The 24,703-nt window shown below is 41.6% G+C and overlaps 1 protein-coding gene across 1 annotated transcript in view; it reads left to right on the top strand.

Annotated features, from left to right (window-relative positions):
- TBK1 (TANK binding kinase 1) overlaps window positions 1–21,895 on the top strand; it is a 30,495-nt gene extending 8,600 nt beyond the window's left edge. Inside the window, exons 5-21 of the mRNA XM_081878163.1 lie at window positions 294–475; window positions 1,278–1,438; window positions 3,722–3,832; window positions 5,651–5,830; window positions 6,014–6,210; window positions 6,550–6,608; window positions 7,106–7,197; window positions 8,465–8,566; window positions 9,439–9,517; window positions 11,434–11,555; window positions 11,658–11,734; window positions 13,585–13,624; window positions 14,284–14,385; window positions 14,482–14,578; window positions 16,037–16,143; window positions 18,268–18,339; window positions 19,285–21,895. Of these exons, the coding sequence (XP_081734289.1) occupies window positions 294–475; window positions 1,278–1,438; window positions 3,722–3,832; window positions 5,651–5,830; window positions 6,014–6,210; window positions 6,550–6,608; window positions 7,106–7,197; window positions 8,465–8,566; window positions 9,439–9,517; window positions 11,434–11,555; window positions 11,658–11,734; window positions 13,585–13,624; window positions 14,284–14,385; window positions 14,482–14,578; window positions 16,037–16,143; window positions 18,268–18,339; window positions 19,285–19,336 (1,832 nt within the window). The 3' untranslated portion in view covers window positions 19,337–21,895. The remainder of the gene's footprint in view (window positions 1–293; window positions 476–1,277; window positions 1,439–3,721; window positions 3,833–5,650; window positions 5,831–6,013; window positions 6,211–6,549; window positions 6,609–7,105; window positions 7,198–8,464; window positions 8,567–9,438; window positions 9,518–11,433; window positions 11,556–11,657; window positions 11,735–13,584; window positions 13,625–14,283; window positions 14,386–14,481; window positions 14,579–16,036; window positions 16,144–18,267; window positions 18,340–19,284) is intronic.
- The last annotated feature ends 2,808 nt before the right edge of the window (window positions 21,896–24,703 follow it).

Genomic DNA, 24,703 nt, shown 5'->3' with positions numbered 1-24,703 from the left:
TTTCCCCGACCTTACGGGGCAGATTTCCAACGGATTGCAGGGCAAAGGTGGGAAGGGAATCAGTAGAAATCACTCTCTCCTCCCTTGCTGCTTCTGGGAAGCGAATGCCGAACGTGGAACTCTGTTCAGTGGAACGCTCCTTTCAGTGGAAACTCATTTAGAATATCAGCCAGTATATTTGCATGCTTTCTTTCAGTGCTTATAAATACATATTTAGAGGAAGAAATCCAATAAAAATATAACTGTCTTTTAAAATTTACATATATTTCTCTTCATTTTCCCATGCATTTAAGTGGCTGGCATGAACCACCTTCGTGAGAATGGAATAGTGCACCGTGACATCAAGCCAGGCAATATCATGCGAGTTATAGGTGAAGATGGTCAATCTGTTTATAAACTGACAGATTTCGGGGCTGCTAGGGAGCTGGATGATGATGAACAATTTGTCTCCCTCTACGGTACAGAAGAATACTTGGTAAACCTAGACACATTTTATTTTTTACTTAGCCTTATTTGTTGATACTTGGGGGAACATCTTAGCAACAGCCTGCATGGCTGCTAGCAGAGTCTGAGTTGTGAATTCATTGATCAGCAACATATTGTGATGGAGATGCGAGTGGGCGTCGGAGGAGGGAGGGAACAAAAGAGGGACAGAGGTCAGTTTTGTCCATGGCACACATTCAAAGGCACATTCAAGGATAATGTCAGCCTTTATTGAATGTAACAACTGGAAAGTCTGGACACTGTAAGGGTATCAGGGGGTTGCTCGAGAGCAATCAGGCAAATGCCTCCCTGGTCTGTTGTAAAGCCTTGTTATTGGTGCCAAAAAAACCTTCACCATGCAGAGTGCCACTATTCCGTGGCTCGCTCATTCACTGGCAGAATCTGAGAGTGGACAGTCCTTAAACCTTCCCCAGCAGAGTAGTTTCTTGATGCCCAGTCTGCGCCTCCCCTCTCTGCGCGGAAGCCTACTGCGCAAGGAGGGTGTGGGTAATGGGGGACCTCTCTCCTCCCCTCTTTGCTCAGGCAAGGTGTCCTGGCACTGCCTTGCCTCCTCTGAGCCCTGAAGCTCCTCTCCGCTGGAGGTGTGGTTACTCTCCTCTGCTGAGGAGGTGCTGCTTCCCACGATCTTTGGGGGCTCTCTGTAATCCATCTGGCTTTTCCCCTCTCGCCCCTGAGTCGATGGCAGTTCCCTGACAGAGACGTAGTACGTTGTGCCGCTTGCTGATGAAGCAGTTTATTCTAATATTGCTTCTCTTTGTCCCTTACTCCTTTAGCATCCCGATATGTACGAACGAGCAGTATTGAGAAAAGAACATCAGAAAAAATACGGGGCAACGGTTGATTTGTGGAGCATAGGGGTGACATTTTACCACGCTGCAACTGGAAGTTTACCCTTTCGACCTTTCGAAGGGCCTCGTAGAAACAAGGAAGTGATGTAGGTAATTTAGAGGAAATGCTTTATCCACAAATTATGCTATCAAATAAAAATAGAAAACGAATACATAAGAATTGAGGGAATAAAAAGCTTGTGTGATTTGGGTAAACTCTTGAACACCTAACACTGGCTTTACATGTACAGCCACTTCCTCATTCTTTACCAGCTGTAGTGAATTTGTTAAATTGTTGTCAAATTACTTTGCTTTTTTACAAGCATGTAGAACTGGGTATTTTTTTTTATTCTAGTTGTGTTGAGAGCAGATTTGATTTGGCATCTTCATCAAAGCACGAGAACTGGGTTTGGAATATATGTGTTAACACCCTGCAGGAAATAACTTGCTAGAAGCCACATGGGCAACATAGAGAGTGCTTTTGTGCTTCAGCCCTGCTTGTCGGTTTTCCACAGGCATTTGGTTGGCCACTGTGAGAACAGGATGCTGGACTGAATAGGCCATTGGCCTGTTCCAGCGGGCAAGCTCTCCTTATTTTCTTACCTGGTTTCCAAAGTTGTGGCCATCAATTAAAAGAAGGCAACTTAGGGCAGACCCACTTAGTAGAATCCCAAGTGGAAGTACCGTATTTTACCGTATTTTTTGCTGTATAAGTCGCACCAGACTTATAGTCGCACCTAGTTTTTGGAGGAGGAAAACAAGAAAAAAAATATTCTGAATCTCAGAAACCAGAACAGCAAGAGGGATCGCTGCGCAGTGAAAGCAGCGATCCCTCTTGCTGTTCTGGCTTCTGGGGTAGCTGCGCAGCCTGCATTCGCTCCATAAGATGCACACACATTTCCCCTTACAGTGGTGCCCCGCAAGACGAACGCCTCGCAAGACGGAAAACCCGCTAGACGAAAGGGTTTTCCGTTTTGGAGGCGCTTCGCGAAACGAATTTCCCTATGGGCTTGCTTCACAAGACGAAAATGTCTTGCGAGTTCCTGCGGGGTTTTTCCCCTTTTCCCCCCCTTTTCCTAAGCCCTAAGCCGCTTATCAGCTGATCCGCTGATAAGCCGCTTATCAGCTGATCCGCTAAACCGCTAATAGCGCTAATCCGCTAAGCTGTCAATGGGCTTGCTTCGCAAGACGAAAAAACCGCTATACGAAGAGCCTCATGGAACGGATTAATTTCGTCTTGCGAGGCACCACTGTGCTTTTTAGGAGGGAAAAAGGGAGTCTTATAGAGCAAAAAATACGGTAGTTCCTGGCTTGGTGCAGACTGTTGCAGAAGAGATAGTAGGAGACTTTGTAAAACATGGACACAGCACAAGTGTGTCTCCTGAGATGCTACATTAGACCTTGTTGCAAACGTAAGCGCACCAAAGATTTCAGTTCTCTTTTGTCCCGTAATAATCTTCCACCAACTTGTGGGTTGGGCCTTCCCCTCACCCCTAGATCCAACCCATACATTCAGCTTCCAGATGAAAACTTCCAAAAAGTGTCACTCATGGCAGCAACTCACATGGCAACCTTAATATAATTTAAAGCCCTGCAGGATTTTCACATCAGCAGTGGCTGTCATTCAGAATCTGGGAGTGACATTTATGCAGTAGTCATGCCACTGAATTACACATTATCGTGTCTTTTAGTATGAGAGAGAATATGGTAAATCACTAGCCGTACCTGCGAATTGATCTGCTTTGAGTTCCAACTCGCTTTAGCAAGTTAGAGAAAGCAAGCCAATGGATTGGATCCAGAGTTCTGCTTAGGGGAACTCGGCTTCAGGGGTACTCCTGTTGGAGTATGCTTTTCTTGCTGAGTCTTCCTTCCAAGCTGCTTCAAAGGGTTAGAGGGCTCTCTGGAAAAGTGAGGGAGGTGTCATTGGGGACTGCCTGGGGAAGAAGGACCTTGCAAAAATTTCTCAGGAAAGACGCAAGCTTTCTTCATCCACAATTTTTAATGAAATACTTCTGTTTGTTTTACACAGATACTATACCTCTAGTCCAATAATCATGTATCATTATTATTATTTAAATACTAATGATTGATTGCTGTTTCTAATAACTAATAGTTCTGGTTCTGGAGGCATGTTCTATCCCCCCCCACACACACACATATGAATTTGTCTCAGATCTTTATACAACATAAGTTACTTCACATTCCTGAGAAAAGATTCTGGAAAACTCTTGTGCGTTGGAAATTTGCCTGTTAACACAGTGTGGCCTATCCCTGAGCAGTAATCTGGTCCAAGGTCGCAAACAGATAATTCCTATTAAGATTATGATTAAGCTTTTAAAGAAATTCTTATGTTTTCAAATGACTTCACTTTACCTTTTAATATCCCAAAGGTATAAAATTATAACTGGAAAGCTTTCCGGTGCAATATCTGGAGTACAAAAAGCAGAAAATGGCCCCATTGAATGGAGTCGTGACATGCCTGTTTCCTGCAGTCTTTCAAAGTAAGTTCATCAAATTGCTGACTCACTTAAGTAATTTGATGCTGAGAGTATTTTCTCCCTCTGCTTTCCTTAGCTGATATCAGACGTATTTCACTTCATTTGTGTTGGTATTGGAAACCATTTTTGTGCATATAGAACGTTTGCTTTCCCACACATGCTATTTTATTGCCACTGTTTTATTGCCCAAGGTTGTTATTTAGAAAGGTGTTAAGATTAAAACTTAAATATTAGAGCTCAGACAAATGGGTGTAGGTAAACATAGATGTAAAGAAGAAGAAGAGGAGGAGGAGGAAGAAGAGTTTGGATTTGATACCCAGCTTTATCACTATCCTAACGGGACCCAGGTGGCGCTGTGGGTTAAACCACAGAGCCTAGGACTTGCTGATCAGAAGGTTGGTGGTTCGAATCCCTGCGACGGGGTGAGCTCCCGTTACTCGGTCCCAGCTCCTGCCAACCTAGCAGTTCGAAAGCACGTCAAAGTGCAAGTAGATAAATAGGTACTGCTCCGGCAGGAAGGTAAACGGCATTTCCGTGTGCTGCTCTGGTTCTCCAGAAGCAGCTTAGTCATGTTGGCCACATGACCCGGAAGCTGTACGCCGGCTCCCTCAGCCAATAAAGCAAGATGAGCGCCGCAACCCCAGAGTCGGCCACGACTGGACCTAATGGTCAGGGGTCCCTTTACCTTTAAGGGGTCTCAAAGAAGATGCTAGCACTGAGCAAGAGGTTTGGACTCATTCACCTCCAATAACTCTTTCAACTTCATGATCCTGATACCATATCCCTCTTTCATGTTGCTGCCAAGAATGCTAAGAAACAACTACTTCTTCTTGCTTCAGTTGTTGATGATATATCACTGCCCCAACTTGGAGCATGGTTAGACTCAATATAGATATGTCTGGCAGTAACCATGGTTCATTGCTTTAATCCTGGTTAAGATCCTAACTAGTGAAGCCAATGTTCCATTTGTGCAGCTGAAGTCTCTTTTTTCTAGCTTAGGAGCTGGGAAAACAGCTGTAACCATCTATGCCTTGTAAGGCACAGATGAAATGCTTCAATCAGCACAAACTGTGGCTTGCAAACCATAGTTTCACATCCTGGCTTGTGGCCCATCCTCATCCATGGTTCAGCTATTTAGTTGCAACACTTAACCAGGAAAGCAAAATGTATGGTCCACGTAGAGTTTTATTTGGAAGCTAAACCCATGAATTTCAATAGAACTTGCTTTCAAATAAGTGCCCTAGGGTTTGCTGTCTTAGAATTATAGTTTGTTTTCACATTTGAATCTGCTGGTTTCCTTTTCTTTTCTGCCTTTGGGTTGTCACTGGCTATTCTCCAATACATTGCTCCCCCCTATTAAATTACTATGAGAAATTCCAGAAATGATGTACCCAGGTGAAGAACATTCTCTTGCAATATAGGTGCAAAGGCATTTCATGCATGAATCCTGCAATATAACATAATGTGATGGGCATGTGTTCATCAAACGTCTCTCTTGTTGCTGCCACCAACTGTCCTACCACTAACAGAAAATAGTTGACACCCTTCGCACTGTACAAAATACTGATTAATTAGATGATCTTTACCTAGCAAGCATTGAAGAAATATCTCAGTGGGCAATGTCTTACCTGCTTCATAGAGGATATGAGTAATCATTGACCAGTCGGATACTAGGCAAGGCAGCCTAGAGAGTTTTATGCTGTTGGCAGTGCTGTTATACATACACAAAAACCAGCAGATTCAAGAGTGGACAGAAGGAAAAGAAGGAATGTCGTACTTACTCAGAATTAAAAAACAAATGTGTTTATTTTTCTATTTTAGGGGCCTGCAAGTACTACTCACACCCGTTCTTGCAAATATTCTTGAAGCAGATCAAGAGAAATGCTGGGGATTTGATCAGTTTTTTGCAGAGACGAGCGATATACTCCACCGAATAATTATTCATGTTTTCTCTCTGCAACAAATGACTGCATACAAAATTTATATTCACATCCATAATAAGTAAGTATTTCAGCATTTTCATATCTTTATTCTTACGTGACATTTCAAACTGATAGGATCAGGTTACCTCTGAATAGAACAGTTTTGCTTATTAACTCTGAATTCTTTCTCCTTTCACTCTGTCTTTATTACGGCATTAGGAGCCATTTTTAAAATGTATTTTTTCTTCTTCTTTTTAAACAGTGCTGCCATGTTTCATGATTTGGTCTACAAACAGACAAAAATAGCTTCAGTTAATCAAGAACTGATATATGAAGGCCGGCGTTTGGTCCTAGAGCCCAGCAGATTGGCACAATCTTTCCCCAGAACCACTGAAGAAAATCCCATAATCGTCGTGAGCAGGGAGCCTGTGAAAATCACAGGATTACTCTATGACGAAAGTATGATGGAGTCTCTTGTTTTTTTCTTTTATTTTTTAATGGCTGACTTATTTGAACTGAATTGTTATTACTTGATTTTATTATTATTATTTTAAACACGTTACTTTGTTGGATCCTCATGTGGGAGCTGTTTCGAACATCAGCCCTCTATGTGACCAAATAAGTTACTTTTTTAAAAACTGTGAGCAAGTAATTGGTTTGCTATCCTGGAAAATCATGTGAGGAAGGATGGAATAGAAATTGTAAGAAATAAAGCAATCCTAATCATAATTTTTCTTTTATATTCTGAATTTGTTTGAGTACTATTTGCTTATTTTTTAAAAAATACTTCTGTTCTAGTTCTGCTTCCAAAGGTCCATCAACGTTATGACTTAGATACTGATGCAAGCATGGCAAAAGTGAGTATCTCTTCATAATTGTGTCATGGGACCATTTCCTAGAAGGGAAATACATGTATTGGTACTGGACTAGGATATGGCAGAACACCCGATAAGCCCCTGTTCTAGATGGAGTCTCCCCTTCAGCCCAAATATTCTTCCCCAACTTTAATATACAGTATCCTGCCTACCAGGTAGTATCTTGAGTTCCTTGCTGCCTTTGTTACCCTTTGTCCCAGCCCAATATCCCAAAATCTCTAAAGTGTATGTGCTCCTTTTACACCTCACAGATGTCTAGGAAGTCCAAACTGTACAACTAAAGTTTAGAAACCTCAAACTTCAAATCTGTCTTGGTGATAAGTGTGTTGCTCAGTATTCCCACCTGCCTCAACGTACAACCTTTTCATGATTTAGCTTCCTAAAAATATGCTTCTTTTACTCCTACAGTTTTTATCGCAGTCTGTTTGCTTGTGACAAACTGTAGTGTACGCTGCTCACACCTTTCTTTGGTCTTCCAGGCGGTTACAGGGGTTGTTTGTTATGCCTGCAGAGTTGCCCATGCTTTACTGCTGTACCAGGAACTGATGCGGAAGGGAATCAGATGGTTAATGTGAGTGGCGCTGTGATTTGCTTGATCGGGCAGAGTGAATCATTTCTCTGGCACTTACTGACTCCGGATATTCCAAGTTCCACTTACAAAGGTGGAAAGCCCCAGAGAGATCTCTGCCCAACAACTGCCAGGCACACCCAGCTATAGACAAACCTAAGTTACCGTATTTTTCACCCTATAGGATGCACTTTTCCCCCTCCAAAAATGAAGGGGAAATGTGTGTGCGTCCTATGGGGCAAATGCAGGCTTTCGCTGAAGCTTGGAGAGCGAGAGGGGTCGGTGCGCACCGACCCCTCTCTCTCTCCAGGCTTCAGGAAGCTATCAGCAAGCCTGGGGAGCCCGCGGGAGTTCCCGCAGGGCTCCCTAGGCTGTGGATAGCAGCCTGCCGCGCAGGGTGCACTGAAGCAGAGCGCCCCGCGCTTCGGGCAGATATCCGCAGCCTGCCCTGCACATCGGGCAGATATCCTTTTCTCCTCTAAAAACTGCGGTAGGTGCGTTTTTAAAAGCTCGGGCTTCCCCCGCGGCTGGGGGGGGGGGGATAATTTTTTTTTTCTTTATCTCTTTACTGAGAAGAGGACTATCACCCTATTAAAAGTACTTAGAATTGTGGCCTTTGTTTACAGGCAGCTGCCATTTTGCATGGAGGTTCTGTTCCCGGCTCCCCTGCGTACCAGCAGATCACGCCCTGCCCCATTATGCCCCATTCTGTCTCCGTTCTGCCTTCTCCTGGGTCCAAAAGGACCTGCAGGTTGGCAATCATGCAAAAATGGTCACCACCTCTTCTTAGAATATAGTACCTTTTCAGGAAGAAGTTGATGTTCATTACTTATCACTGATTTCATTTATGAATCATTTCCCATGAGGCATACTGAAGTGATTTACAATATACAGTGGTACCTCGGTTTTCAAACGTAATCCGTTCTGGAAGACCGTTCGACTTCCAAAATGTTGAAAAACTGAGGCGCAGCCTGCAAATTCAATAGAGAAAATTGAAAAAAAAACTCAGCGGAAACCGTTCGATTTCCGAGGCGCGTTTGAAAACGGAAGCATTTACTTCCGGGTTTTTGGCGTTCGAAACATACCACTGTAATACCATATGAAAACAGTTAAGACAACCAACAAGAAGTTGAACGATGCATATTTATTTTCCATGGGTTGGTGGGAGTGTGTCAATTTTTATATAGAGCAGACATTTTCTATTGTAGCACATGGCTAGCATATCCGGTATTTTTCATATCTGTGCTGACACAGTTGGTCTTCATTCTAGCGAAATAATCAAAGAGGATTACAATGAAACGTTACACAAAAAGACAGAGGTCGTTATCAAGCTGGAATTTTGCAACAGAAACATAGAAAAAGCTGGGGAAATGTGAGTATATAAATGCTCTTTTTTAGAATGAATGCTGCATGCTGGGAAGGTCTGCATTTCTCATGTCATTGGATAATATCCAGTCTTAGTCTTGTTGAACAATGATGGGTATTTGCTACAGGATACCTCCACCCTGTAGGGACGCGGGTGGCGCTGTGGTTTAAACCACAGAGCCTAGGGCTTGCTGATCAGAAGGTCGGCGGTTCAAATCCCCGTGATGGGGTGAGCTCCCGTTGCTCGGTCCCTGCTCCTGCCAACCTAGCAGTTCGAAAGCACGTCAAAGTGCAAGTAGATAAATAGGTTCCGCTCCGGCAGGAAGGTAAACGCCGTTTCCGTGCGCTGCTCTGGTTTGCCAGAAGCGGCTTGGTCATGCTGGCCACATGACCCAGAAGCTGTACGCCGGCTCCCTCGGCCAATAAAGCGAGATGAGCACCGCAACCCCAGAGTCAGCCACGACTGGACCTAATGGTCAGGGGTCCCTTTACCTTTACCTCCACCCTGCAGGAAGCTCACTGGCTGATTTTGGACAGTCTCTTAATCTATCGTACCTTGCAAGGTTGTTGTAGGGATACGGGGGGGGGGGCAGGCAAAGCATGTATGCCAGCTTGAGCTCCTTGGAAGAAAGGTGGGGTATAAATATAAAACATAAATAAAATAATTTTTGTTGCCCTAAATTTTGTTGCCAGGTCTCCCTATTTCAGGTGTTTGTGGATGTACTGTTCTGTTGGATCCAGAATAATTGTTTTCATTTTATTTTGGCATATCACCAAATAGGGTTTTGTATTTTTATTTTTAACAATTATTTGATCATGCTAAACAGATCTGTGGGCCATTGTAAGTTGACTTTGTGTGTCTTGTCTTCTGGTGAACAGATATCAAAATATGTATCAAAACAACCTGGCACCGTCAGAAGTGGATGAAATTTCAGACATACACTCCAAGCTGTTACGGGTAAGCATATTAACATTGCAGCATTATAGTACTTGAAATAAGGGTGTTTCTTGCAAATTCCTGATATGTTTAGTGTTTTCCTGTAAAGGAAAACCACTTATTTTTTTAGCATGTTTGTTGAGCATGTTCATTAGCTTATGGTATTTTCTTCATATGAATCTATTTGGTGTATGTTTTATTTCTTTCCAATTTGGATGTGGAGAGATGTGAACAGTCGTGGGAAAATAGCTCAAATTTCTGGCTTGATATTTATGCATATGCGTGTGTGTGTGTGTGTCTATGTGTATAGAAGTGGCATACGGCAGAATTCTTGTGGGGAAAATAACGAGCCATGCTTTTTTCACATGCATGGATGTTCGCATGAAGAAACACGTCCCCAAAATGTGATGCTGAAGCAGTTTCACAGCAGCACTGCAGGGAGATCAAACTAATACAGGTGTTGAGCATTAATGTGCTGGTGAAATATTCCAGAAAATTTTATTGCACACCCTAAAAGCCAAAATAAAAAGATCTCTTTCAATGTACAGATAGGTAGCCGTGTTGGTCTGCCATAGTCAAAACAAAATAAAAAAATTCCTTCCAGTAGCACCTTAAAGACCAACTAAGTTAGTTCTTGGTATGAGCTTTCGTGTGCATGCACACTTCTTCAGATACATTGAAACAGAAGTCACCAGACCCTTCTATATAGTGAGAAGGTGGGGAGGGGTATTACTCAGGAGGGTGGTGGGAATGGGTGATTGGCAGATAGCTGTGATGAGCCTGTTGACGACTCTTAACGACTGCAATAGGTCTTACAGGAAAAAGCAAGGGGTGAGAAGGTGAAAAATGGCTTTGTCATGTATAATGAGATAAGAATCCAATGTCTTTGTTCAGACCAGGTCTCTCCATGGTTTTAAGTTTGGTAATAAGTTGCAATTCAGCAGCTTCTCTTTCCAGTCTATTTCTGAAATTCCTTTGTAATAGAACAGCTAGACTAGCCGATGTCTGCCCAAAGCGCGGGGCGCTCTGCTTCAGCGCGCCCGCGCTCCGTGCAGCAGGCTGCTATCCGCAGCTCCCCATGCTGTGGATGTCTTCCCAGCGCAAGGGGCTCTCTGCTTCAGGGAGCCCCACGCACCGGGCAGCAAGCTGCTATCCACAGCGTGGGGAGCCCTGCGGGAACTCCCGTGGGCTCCCCAGGCTTGCTGATAGCTTCCTGAAGCCTGGAGAGTGAGAGGGGTCAGTGCGCACCGACCCCTCTCGCTCTCCAAGCTGCAGTGAAAGCCTGTATTCGCCCCATAGGATGCACACAGATTTCCCCTTCATTTTTGGAGGGGAAAAAGTGCGTCCCATAGGGCGAAAAATACGGTATATACATTCACATCATCATTTATACACATTCACATCATCATTATCCACTTTACTGCCCTGGCTCTTTAGAGCCTATTGACTTCCTTCCCTCCTGCTTCATGGCTTTCAAAATTAACCTTAATATCATTGCATTTTGTACGTTTTCCAATTCTAATTGCACTCATTACAAAATGACTCAGAATTTAAATAAATAAAGGTAGAAAATTTCTCATTACAAGTCTTCAGACAACCCTGCTAGTGATGTTAATTGCTTGCAATAATCTTTCAAATATCATATAAATTTACTCCAGTCCTTTTGGACTACTTGATCATGCTGTTTTCGGATTTTTCCTGTCAGCTTTGCCAGTTCTGCAAAGTCCATCATCTTCATCTGCCACTCTTATTTTGTTGGTACTTCTTGTTGTTTCCATTTTTGGGCTAAAACAATTCTTGCTGCAGTTGTTACATACATAAACAATCTTTTATCTTATATTTATAAAAGATAAAAAGGTTTCTTTCTATATATGTTCCAAAACTCAGCTTTCAGCAAATTTTTGCTGGGTAAAGCTGAATTTCTTGCATTCGTTCAGCTTTCAAGTTCACGGGGAACAATAGAGAGCAGTCTTCAGGATATCAAAAGCAAACTCTGTCCGAATGGCCTGCTGTCTGATGGCTGGACCAACCAGGAAGGCACGCACCCGAAAGACAGAAAGTGAGTGGCATTTCCACGTAAAGTTCTTACTGTGCTTCGTTTTCAAGTTCAGACATACTGGCATGTGTTCAATGATTTATATCTTTACTTTTTCTCTCCTAGCCCAGAAAGGTTGCAAGTACTACTGAGTTCCATTACAGAAATTTATTACCAGTTCAAAAAAGACAAAGCAGAACGCCGTAAGTAATTTTAGTTTATATTTAGTTAAGTTATTAGGTACTGCAGATTTGCCTCTTTACCACCTGAGGTGTATATTTTTTAAGACCCATCCTGTTTTTTGTGACTGTAAGTTGTGATTGTAAACTGTTTTTAATGTTGTATTTATTTTAAATTTTCATGCTTTATGATTAGGGTGAAGGGTGGATAATAAATTGAAATAATAATAATAGTAATAACCAGTGTTTTTTTCCTGAGGGGCTGCAGGGGTACGCATACTCCTAAACATTTTGTGAATCTTAAGTTTGGCCTCATTGAGGGGCAGTATTTCAATATGAGTAGGAAAATGAGAGTACCCTTAAACTTTTTTTTTTTTTTTTTTAAAGAAAAAAGCCCCAGTAATAATAATGTTCCAAGTTAAAATGATCATGGCTAAGTATATGTGTACAGTTGTACCTTGGAAGTTGAATGGAATCCGTCCAGGAAGTCCAAAATGTTCAGAAACAAAAGCGCCGCTTCTCATTGGCTGCAGGAAGCTCCTGCATCCAATCGGAAGCCCCGTCAGACATTCGGGTTCCAAAGAATGTTCGCAAACCGGAACACTCACTTCTGGGTTGGTGGCATTCAGGATCCAAGGTACGACTGTATTTGACATGATGGGGGGGTCATTGATTATAAAATCAATTTGTGTTTCAAACGGCGAGTAGAGAAAGCAATTCTGATCTGCCATTGTGCTGCCCAGAGGCTCATTAGTTCCCATGCAGGTCCTCCCTGTTTCTCACTGGGTCTCCTTCCCTCCTCCCACTGATGTTTAGCTTGAAATAATCATTCTTCTGTAGGCAGTAGGATTCATTGGGGTCCTTGTGTCCACACACAGACAGCTTCTCAAGTTTGCCCGTGTGCCCTTGTTGTTGTTGTTGTTTAGTCGTTTAGTCATGTCCGACTCTTCGTGACCCCATGGACCAGAGCACGCCAGGCACTCCTGTCTTCCACTGCCTCCTGCAGTTTGGTCAAACTCATGCTGGTAGCTTCGAGAACACTGTCCAAACATCTCGTCCTCTGTCGTCCCCTTCTCCTTGTGCCCTCAATCTTTCCCAGCATCAGGGTCTTTTCCAGGGAGTCTTCTCTTCTCATGAGGTGGCCAAAGTATTGGAGCCTCAGCTTCACGATCTGTCCTTCCAGTGAGCACTCAGGGCTAATTTCCTTCAGAATGGACACGTTTGATCTTCTTGCAGTCCATGGGACTCTCAAGAGTCTCCTCCAGCACCATAATTCAAAAGCATCAATTCTTCGGCGATCAGCCTTCTTTATGGTCCAGCTCTCACTTCCATACATCACTACTGGGAAAACCATAGCTTTAACTATATGGATCTTTGTTGGCAAGGTGATGTCTCTGCTTTTTAAGATGCTGTCTAGGTTTGTCATTGCTTTTCTCCCAAGAAGCAAGCGTCTTTTAATTTTGTGGCTGCTGTCACCATCTGCAGTGATCATGGAGCCCAAGAAAGTAAAATCTCTCACTTCCTCCATTTCTTCCCCTTCTATTTGCCAGGAGGTGATGGGACCAGTGGCCATGATCTTCATTTTTTTGATGTTGAGCTTCAAACCATATTTTGTGCTCTCCTCTTTCACCCTCATTAAAAGGTTCTTTAATTCCTCCTCACTTTCTGCCATCAGTGTTGTGTCATCTGCATATCTGAGGTTGTTGATATTTCTCCCGGCAATCTTAATTCCGGCTAGGGATTCATCCAGCCCAGCCTTTCACATGATGAATTCTGCATATAAGTTAAATAAGCAGGGAGACCCAAAAAGCTTCATGACCCCCTGAGCATTACTTTTGCTATCTGATTTCATTTTATTCATTTATTTTCTTTAGGACTTCCATATAACGAGGAACAAATCCACAAATTCGACAAGTAAGTCTCTTTTTAAAATTCTATAAATATTTTAGGTGAGGTCCAGCATCCCACCAGTGGACACAAAATGACAAACTAAAAAAACAATGTGTGATTTTCTATATGTGGGATTCCTCTACTATAATTATTATTATTATTATTATTTATTTATTTATACTCCGCCCATCTGGCTGGGTTTCCTCAGCCACTCTGGGTGGCTCCCAACAAAATATTAAAAACACGATAAAACATCAAACATTGAAAATTTCCCTAAATAGGGCTGCCTTCAAATGGCTTCTAAAAGTCAGATAGTTTATTTCTTTGACATCTGATGGGAGGGCATTCCACAGGACAGGTGCCACTACTGAGAAGGCCCTCTGCCTGGTTCCCTGTAGCCTCACTTCTCGCAGTGAGGGAACCGCCAGAAGGCCCTCAGAGCCTGACCTCAGTGTCTGGGCAGAACAATGGGGTGGAGACACTCCTTCAGGTACACTGGACCAAGGCCATTTAGGGCTTTAAAGGTCAGCATCAACATTTTGAATTGTGTGCTCTACTGTGTACTCTTTCTACAACGTTCTCCCTCTTTGGAGTGCAGAGATACTGTTTTTAAGGTTCAGGATTGTGAGGAATGGAATATTTGGGAGCAATATGACATTATGGTTCTTATTTCTGTGCTGCAGGCAGAAGCTTTTTCTACACGCTACAAAAGCCATGACCTTGTTCAAGGAAGAATGCGTCACCAAGTACGAAGTTTTCTTTGACAAGGCAGAGGATTGGATGAGGCAAGATTTTTTGTTTTGTGTATCATTGGACTCTCTCTACAAGAGCAAGTCATAGTGACACAAAAACATGATTTTAAAACTGGTTTTCCTTTTCAGGAAGATGCTTCTTTTAAGAAAACAGCTAATGAATCTCAGAAAACTCTGCTTCGATATTGAGGAAGAGGTGTCGAAATATCAGGACTATGTAAATGAAGTAAGCGTTCTCCTTAATTACAGTCACACCTTGGTTTTTGAACAGTTTAGTTCTCAAACATTTTGGCTCCCGAACATCGCAAACCCAGAAGTGACTTCCTGTTTGCAAACTATTTTTGAAAGCCAAATGTCCAACGGGGCTTCCGTGGCTTCCGATTGGCTGCAGGAGCTTCCTGCAGCCAATCAGAAACTGCACTTTGGTTTCCAAACGTTTTGGAAGTTGAATGGACTTCCGGAATGGATTCCATTTGACTTTCAAGAGACGACTGTATACCGTATCAGTATTTTAAAGAGGGTTAGTCAAAAGAGGAATAAGTGCTTTGCAGAAATTCCTAATAACCTGCACAGATTTTCCCCTTAAATTTTATTGCATACACAGGGTGTCCCAACATTGCTCCATTAACACTGTAATCCTATGCATGCTTATTCAGAAATAAGCCCTGTGGAGTACAGTGGAGCTTGCTCGCAGGTAAATGTGCTTAGGATTGCAATATAAAATTACTAGAGCTCAGTGGTTGTCTTACTGTGAGAAATGTATTATGGAAGAGAACAATTATCATAAACATTTCAATTTAGAAAAGATTGACTCCATTCCAGATGTACCAAGCAATTTCTGCTGCCAGCTTTGATCATCTGTGGACAGGGGGAAGATTTCTTGGGAGTTCATTGAAATTAGGCTCTAGGGCAGTGGTTCTCAACCTGTGGGTCCCCAAATGTTGTTGGACTACAAGTCCCATCATCCCTGAGCTCTGGCCTTGCTGGCTAGGGGTGATGGGAGTTGTAGTTCAACAACATCTGAGGACCCACAGGTTGAGAAAGGCTCCTCTAGGGCCACAGGCCTCCCATCCCTAACATATAAGATCTCTTTCCAAAAAAACATTGCCCCCCCCCCTTTATTAAGTCCACCAGTGGATCATTGAAAAGCTAGACAGGATTTATTTGCCGCAGAATCCAGAACAATTCACTCTCTTTGATAACAAGAATGCCCCAAACTTGCCAATTCTTTAGATCTCTAAAAAAGCTCCGAGAACAAGAGGAAAATTAACATTGTATAGGTAATCCTTATGATATGTTATATTTGTGCCTAAATACCTTCCCAGTTTAGATAGCCAGCTAATAGAACTCCTTTTTAGTGCAGTCTTCACAGTTCCATAAATTCTGTTTTGTTAACATTAGACTTACTGTACATCTGGAAAACTTACTAAATAGAGTTATGCAACTACAGACTTCAGGAATTGACTAATGAGGGTCCCACAGTGCTGTCAGGGTAGCACTGTTAGTCAAGGTGGGGTGAAGGGGGAGGCGCAGTTGGTCTTCTTAAGTCTCTTGGGAGCAAGAGCTCATGCTCTTTTCAACTCTTGGTTACCAAATATCATCCCTTGAATCCAGTGAGTATTTATTAGAAATATGTCTTCTGTTTTTTTCTTATTAAGATGGGCTTTTGTGTATTTTATTACAGTTACAAGAAAATTTGCCCCATAAGATGTTTGCAGCTTCCGGTGGGATCAAACATACAATTAACCCAGTTTATCCAAGTTCAAACACTTTGGTAGAAATGACTCTTGGGTAAGAATTTCTCACCTGGATGAATGCAATGCTTTTTAACCTGCTTTTCACAGAACTACTTAAAAATGCCAAGCTTTTGTTAAGATTGTTATTTTTTTATTATTTGAATCCCACCCATATGACTGGATTGCCCCAGCCACTCTGGGCATAGTCACATTTGAATGTTGACATCAAGCTTTATTAGTTGTTTTTTTAACCCAGGGGTGGCTAATCTGTGCCCTTCCAGATGTTGTAGTCCAACTCCCATCATCCTTGACCATTGCACTGTTGGCTATTTGCAGTTTAGTTGTGCTGCAGAAAGCTTGCTGGGGAGACCACGCATTACAAGGAACTCAAAAATAGCTTTAACAAGGTTTTAATAACAAAAACAAAAACTCCTTTTACATTAAATATATCAACAAGCATGACCCAACCACCAACCCATACCCCGGGGTACTGAGAGAGTTAGGTGCTGCTCTTTATATACTATACCCAATTGCTGACACAGCTTAATTAACACAACTTAGCAGCACCTGCTATACTGTTTCACAGCTGTAAAACTGGGTCTCGTTATTTGCTCTGGCCCTTAAAGACATACACATCTTGTGGAACAATAATGAACCTTCACATTTAAAGAGACCATTCAACATGCACATGCTGGCTGAGGCTGAAGGTACTAGTGGTCAAGCAACATCTGGAGGACCAAGATGGCATGGTTCTAGAAACAGTATTGCCATGCAACATTTGTGTTTCTTATTCTTGTATCAGCTGTTCTTATGGTGCTGCCATCACTAGTCCTATTTGGTGTGTTTTTTAAAATCCTTCATGGAGTAAGAATCGCATAGAGTAGGGACAAGGGCAGTTGTTTCCTTCCTCTCCCTCTTCTCCAAATATCTGCCATGGGGAGCCTTTCCTACTCATGTAAGCAGTGTTGGAAAACGCCCCGGGGCCGCCTGCAAGCCCATGGAATTCCAAGCGTCCTCTGATGTGTGCAGCACTGGAAAAGGCATCTCCCTCCTTCTCCAGGGCGCTCCAGCAACATATATCAGCTTGATATATGCACACTAATCTTCTGGCATAACACAGTAAGAAGAGTGAGACATCGTAGATCTAATCTACTATTTATTTACATGCTATATACAGACTACAGCATAATGGTATCTGTTCTCTCCAGTTCCGAGAGAACGACAAAAATGAAAGTACATTACAAAGTACATACAGAGGAAGAGAGATAAGGCTGTCTTCCGTTCCCACAGTCTTCTCAGACAGGCGTGTTATTCACACCAGTTACATCTGCAGCATCGGCTGCATGAAATACTAACAGTTGGCAGGGTGGATTTGATTTAAATCATTTTTTTAACAGAAAGACCCATTCTTGCTGGTATGATATTAATATTTACAACCAGATGAAGGTTTTATTTTTGTAATAATAAATTTCCAGAGTAGTTTTTTCAGTTATATCAAAAATTACTGATTTGGTTATACAATTAGAAATACATATAGACAGATAATTATGGAAATATTGTGAGGTTTAATAAGTTAACTGTTTATATTTGGACAACTTTTCTGCTGTACTTTATTGGAAGGAGGAAAATAATCATTTCTTTAATAACAATAACATTATAGCATATATTTCCATGTTTGTTAACTGATGTGGTTAAACAATTAAAAAAAAAAACTTAGACTGAGTTTTAGCACACATTAAAAACTTAAAACAAATCCTTATTTCCTGATGAATAGCCTTTGGACTATAATGTAACTTAAATAGAAAACTATATTTACAAAGATTTCCCCTCCAAAAGTATTTTATTTTAAAAATCCAATTTAAATTTTAAAAAATTGATTTATTTTTTTTAAAACCACTTTAAAAATTATTGATTTTTATCCTCCCTGCATGTAGGCTCCTCATGTGATTTAGAACCCTGGAAGAGCCTGGTATTCAGTGAGCCGAGCTGAAAGTTCCTCTTTAAATAGTCGTCCTCTTTAAATAGTCATTATACACAGTTTGGGTGTCTTTTTGAAAAATCTGTTTCATTTCCAGTTTCCTTACATTAAAGAAATAGCCAGTAGTTTTATAAAGATTTTTAACTGAGAATTAAGCATGTTACGGTGCATTTCTTTTCTTTCTTTCTTTTAAACTTTCAGCATGAAGAAACTGAAAGAAGAAATGGAAGGTGTCGTTAAAGAATTAGCCGAGAATAATCACCTTTTGGAAAGGTAAGTGGGCGTTTTATGGAACTTAGTTTGGCAGCAAGCATATACGGTGAACACGTAGCTGTGCATCTCTTTTGAGAATTTCTTGTGCACCTGAAGAGGGTTGGCCCACGGCTTGCAGGAGATCCATGCTTTGAAGTGGCGTCTTGTGTGCAACCAGAAGCAAAGGAGCCACTTCTGCATGGTGCTTTCCCACCCTGCAGAGGCGCACGTGTGAATTCTGTGCAGAGACGCTGGTCGCTTGAGTGTTTCCCATGTAATTGGCGTCCCACCAGGAAGGAGAGTTAGGAATGACCGACACAGTGGACCCTTCCACTGCACTCACACAAATGCACTCCTTGTGGTGAAAGGCAACGTGGGTAGTGCTGTGGTCTAAACCACTGAGCCTCTTGGGCTTGCCAATCGGAAAGTCGGCAGTTCGAATCCCCACAACAGGGTGAGCTCCTGTTGCTTGGTCCCAGCTCCTGCCAACCTAGCAGTTCGAAAGCATACCAGCGCAAGTAGATAAATAGGTACTGCTGTGGCAGGAAGGTAAACGGCGTTTCTATGCACTCTGGTTTCCGTCACAGTGTTCCATTGCACCAGAAGCTGTTTAGTCATGCTGGCCACGTGACCTGGAAAGCTGTCTGTGGACAAACACTGGCTCCCTTGGCCTGAAAGCAAGATGAGCGCCACAACCCCATAGTCGCCTTTGACTGGACTTAGCTATCCTGGGGTCCTTTACCTTTTTTTAAAAAAAACTCATTTTGTACTTCCAGATGCACTCCTTGTGGTGCGTCTTAAAGACTTGTTTGATTCAAGCCAGTGGGCTTGATCCAGCTAAGTCAGTTGAACTCTGATCCCATAGAAATCAACAGAATGAGTTCATTCCACTGCACTGCAGCACAATCACTCAATACTGTGTACCAGAGACAGCATTAAATGCTATGATTGTGTTTTTTTGTTTAGGTTTGGTGCTTTGACGATGGATGGTGGCCCAAGGAATGTGGATTGTATTTAGCTGGACAGTTTGCCACAACACAATCTGAATTTGCACAGAAATAGCGTATATCCATTGAAAGAGTTTTCTGAACTTGGCATTCCCCCTCAGTATTTAATAAAAGCATGTAAATATGTACATAATGTATATAATAGAAAGTATATTTCTTTTGGTAATGTTACAAGTGGTCTTAACATTTGGAGTAACAACAGAACTTTCCCCTGTGTGAATTAATGACGGCTGTATATTTTGGTGAGCACATCGACGCAATGCATTTGCTTCAAATGCTGTCCTTGCCTGTTTACTTGTGAATGTTGCTAGAGAAACTGGTCTTGGAAAAACCCTACTTCATTTTTGTCAAGGAGATTGGGCTTCCCCTTAAGTCACATGAATGCACAGTCCCTCGTTTATGATCCTCTGAAATTCTTTCCTGCTGTCTTTCATTGTGAGCAGATGTCTCTTACAAAGTACAAAAAAAGAGACAGGGAAAAGTGTGATTACCTCTTGAAAAAGTATCTCTCTTAACTAATGGTGAAGGAAATATTTTTGAGTTTGTAATCATGTTCAGTTTGAGTATGTATAATCTGCCAGTTTGGGATTTAAAAGCACATACAAATTGAATCTTCTATTTGCTAAATCAACAGGTGACGGAAAAGCTGTAACATGTTCGCTAGCATAGAGTGTGTCTCAAAATCAGTGAACCTTGTTATTAATTCTTACTGGCATTTTTTAAAAACCCCCAAACACCATACAATTTCAAAAGTAGCATTTACTTTCTTACATGCTAAACATTGAGCCTGCTGTGGACCATATACTGGTTTCTAATCTTTGTCAGTTCTACTAAAGTAGGAGAATTCTTTCCTTTTTTTATTAAAGCTATTGTGAAGCATTTGACACTGAGGTAAAACATTGGCACAGGTGTTTACGCAGTTGCCTTGGAAAAGGGGATCCCTGAAGAGTTGGTACTTTCCTCACTCACTGAAAGTGCCTTGGCCCAGTTTTGGGGAATCTTCCTTACAGCTCATCAACCTCATTCAGCACAGAGGCGCAAAATTTAGTTCAGCATTTGATAAGCTATCATGGGGAGGAGGGTAGTAGAGAAGTGAGCTTCTGCTAGCTTCCTTACACTGTGTTTTAAATTTTTTTAATTCAACAGACATGCACACATACAAAAACAATCTAATTCAGTCTTACTGACTTTAGTGGAACTTATTTTCCAACGTGTCTAGAAAGTAAGGCTGTTGTTCTAAGCCAGAGTATTCTGGATAAGTTCTAGGAGAGACCCAATTGATCTGAGACTATTCTAGATTTCTGTGGATTGAGGCCTTCGTTTCTTTTAATCAAATTTCTAATCAACTCTACCTTCTGTCTCCTCCATTCTGACATGCCAAAATACAAAGAAAAATAATCCGTCTCTACGTAGTCTCAAATGGATAAAGAAATATTATTTCACTGTTGCAGCTCTTATTTTCATTACCAAGTTTCCAATAACCTAGTTGGAAGGACTACGGAAATCATAGGTAGTAAATCTATGTGAAATTTTGCTGCCTTATTGTATGTAAATGTCTATTCTGAAATGTTGAGATTATATTTCTGTAATGTGTTTACTTTATGCTATCGTTTTCTGTTTTACAGAATCATCATTTTGCATAATCCTGTTTACTCTATAACATAATTTTTGAAGGGAGGAAATGGAGAAGGGTCGATTTTTCTTCCATATACTGAAACCAGTTTTAAACGAATAGTGTAAATCATGGATGACAGCCTTTTATGTTGCTGAAGGCACTTCTGCCACATTCTCCCATCCCTTCAGAGTTCCTTCCTTTCTATTAGTTTCATTTTATTTTATTTTTTAAGGATTTTGCTGTCTTTCTATGAAGTTTCAGAATAACGGGGAGGGGCAGTGTTTTATTTGATTAAAATACTTTTTTAAAGCTTTTCTTCTGGGCTTTTTTTTGGGGGGGGGGGTCCTCTCAGCTGCCCAAGAACAAATTGATAGCTTTCTATCATATATGTTTATGTGCATACGGCACACTAAAATAAGAAAGGAATTACTTTTACTTGTTTTTCAAATTACCTATATTAGTCTCCTATACTAAAATAAAAAAATTATATATGTATTTGAGAGGAACCCCCAAATAACCCAGAGGGGCTTATTTCTGAGGACACCTTTATAGGACTGAGAATTCTAATCCGTGCTAGCCATGGTGAAAATTGAAGCAGTACAGTCTATTCTGGATTAATCTATATTGCTTTTGTCTCTGCCCCTGCTTACAGCCCCCAACAGATTACATTACAGGGTACGCAGCACTCAAGAGAAAAAAGGTCCTGTTCCCCCTTCCTCCATGTAAATTATTAAGATAAGTTGCAAACAATATGACATATACCAGCTTGCTTTTTTGTAGTGTTCAATATTTTGCATTGTGTTTTCATATTAATTTGTAGAGGGAACTCTACCATTCTTAGTCTGTATAGTAACTCTATCGGCAGCGGCTGTGGGTCTTGCGAAAATTCTCTTCAAATCAATGTACCACAAGTTAGGCAGCAGCATGAGAAATAAATCTCTTTTCACACTTCTAATTCATTGTCCTTGATATGATGAATTGCTGATCTTGGTACGTAAGCCATGTACATCATTGGACTTCAAGACTGGATACTCACAGTGTTATAGAACATTGTTAAGAGTGTGTGGAAGAGAATGGGTTGAAAGAAATATTTAAAAAAAAAACAATGTATGAGCAGGATGCTGAAGTTGGTTGCTAGTTCCCAGTTCCTTATTTGGTTGAAAGTTTGAAACACTGAAAAAAGAAAAGTTTATATGTTCTGAACTCCGAGTAAGTATGTCCCTGAATTGCAAAATAATATTTGGGATACCCTACATGATATATAAGGGACGCGGGTGGCACTATGGGTTAAACTACAGAGCCTAGGACTTGCCAATCAGAAGGTCGGTGGTTCAAATCCCCGCAACAGGGTGAGCTCCCGCTGCTCGATCCCTGCTCCTGCCAACCTAGCAGTTCGAAAGCATGTCAAAGTGCAAGTAGATAAATAGGTACCGCTCCGGCGGGAAGGTAAACGGCATTTCCGTGCGCTGCTCTAGTTCCAGAAGCAGCTTAGTCATGCTGGCCACATGACCCAGAAGCTGTACGCCCGCTCCCTTGGCCAATAAAGCGAGATGACCACCGCAACCTCAGAGTCAGCCACGATTGGACCTAACGGTCAGGGGTCCCTTTACCTTTACCTTTTACATGATATATATCTCCATGATCAGAGGACTCTCTCCTTTGAGCCCAACAGTAATTTTCTTCAGTCAACATCATGCTTGTGAAATGCTCATAAATGTGTGATTACATCATGCAACCATTTTTTTAAAAAAAGCCAACAACAGGTAACTGGAGGTGACCACTGCAAAATACAGTTATTTCCACCACAAATCATATACTGACACAAACATGAAAATGTCCTCTACAAGATGCCATTGAAATCTCACCTGGCCTAGAGCTGGCATATGGCACTCTGAAACACATTTATGCAGATCAGCAAAAACCAAAATAAGGGGGTGGCGGGTGGGAGGAACTGGGGTTTCACCCACTTTCAGGAGAGTGTCCTCTACAGGACTGCATGAGATCCCATACAGTCTAGGGCTTTCTTTGGGTGCAAGGCCCAGTCAGGCATTCCTGTGCATACTAACAATGGTCAAATATGAAGGGAAATTTCAATGTAACCAGGGCCCCACACCAAAATATGGCTTAAAGGTAAAGGGACCCCTGACTGTTAGGTCCAGTCTCTGGGGTTGCAGTGCTCATCTCGCTTTATTGGCTGAGGGAGCCAGAATACAGCTTCTGGGTCATGTGGCCAGCATGACTAAGCCTCTTCTGGTGAACCAGAGCAGCACACGGAAATGCCGCTTACTTTCCCGCCAGAGCGGTACCTATTTATCTACTTGGACTTTGATGTGCTTTCGAACTGCTAGGTTGGCAGGAGCAGGGACCGAGCAACGGGAGCTCACCCCAGCGCGGGGATTTGAACTGCCGACCTTCCGATCGGCAAGCCCTTGGCTCTGTGGTTTAACCCACAGCGCCACCCGCTTAGGTCACCACAAATAATAAAACCATGCATCTGGTAGGGCAGCGTTTCTCAACTGAGGGCCACGTGGCTCCCTGGGGGCCCCCAGGATATTCCACAGGTGAAAATCACTTAAATGGGGGGGGGGGGCTTGGCACAAGACTAGGGGCCCACAGAGGAAAGTGAGGAGTGAAGAAAACACAGAAGTGACCTAGAAAATAAAACAACCAAATTGCATTCCATTTTCTTTATCTTAGTCTCGCAGCTACAATATGACTGAAACTAGCGTTTGTCCTTAACAAGTCTTGGGAACAAGTTCGCCTGAACATTGCCACATCCTACATTTTTAAACTCTCCAATTCCATCATAGAAATTCCAGTCCTTTGTGTTTCCAATATTCTGCAAAGAAACAAAGGGATAGCCAGTGTTTTAAGTTATCACTGAAAAAGTATTTTTAAAAAGGTGTACATTTCATTTTTAATTTAAAATAATGAATTTAAAATATAAGAAGACACCTTTTCTAGATAAGACTAAAGACCCATCAAGTCTATTATCCTGCTTTCACAGTGTGTAGAGTATGGATCTAGCCAAGAATTAAGATCTTAATTGACTAAACAACACATGAAGATACATCACTCGGGGTATTATGGGACATACTCAGCATCTTAAATCATGATGGGATTCTAAGAAGTTTATGAGTTTAATAAAGAATCTAGCTGTTGAGATACAAAACACCCTAACTTTTATTATGTTTTCAGTGGTCCTTGGCTTCCCAGTTGCATTAAAATACTTTGCTCCGACATTCCTTCTGGCTTCCATGCAATATAGTGAAAACTAGGAAACAGTATTTCTGTTGGATATCTGTCTCTTATATTCAAACAGACACAGACAAAAGAATATCTGTGGAAATGTTTGCTTTATCTTCTAGGACACATTGACGCAGGAAATACAATCTATCAAGATTCAGACTGGAAAAAGGCAGTAAGTTAAAAATATCTGAAAGTGGGGGTCTAAATATCTTACATGTTTTAGTATGGAGGAGTGAAACATAAATATCTCCTGAAACATCAGTACTATGCACTGTGTTACACAAATGTTTTTAAGTCATTTTACAATTTTGATGCAACATCTTTGTTCCTATAACGTTTTGTGTGCTGTTGTGTCTGGATTTAGCCAAGAAAATGTCAACTTAAATGAGATAGCTGGAGGCAATAAACTCTAAACAGCAGCAAATGTAAAAAATATGGGCATCCTTTTCAATTGGACACTGTTTTGTTTAATGAGAATAGTGTAATTATCTAAAAGCACAATGAAAATATAAGC

Source organism: Podarcis erhardii (genome assembly GCF_964252035.2).
Source record: "Podarcis erhardii genome assembly, chromosome: 10".
Taxonomy (NCBI): Eukaryota; Metazoa; Chordata; class Lepidosauria; order Squamata; family Lacertidae; genus Podarcis; species Podarcis erhardii.
This window is presented reverse-complemented; position numbering and strand designations above follow the sequence as displayed.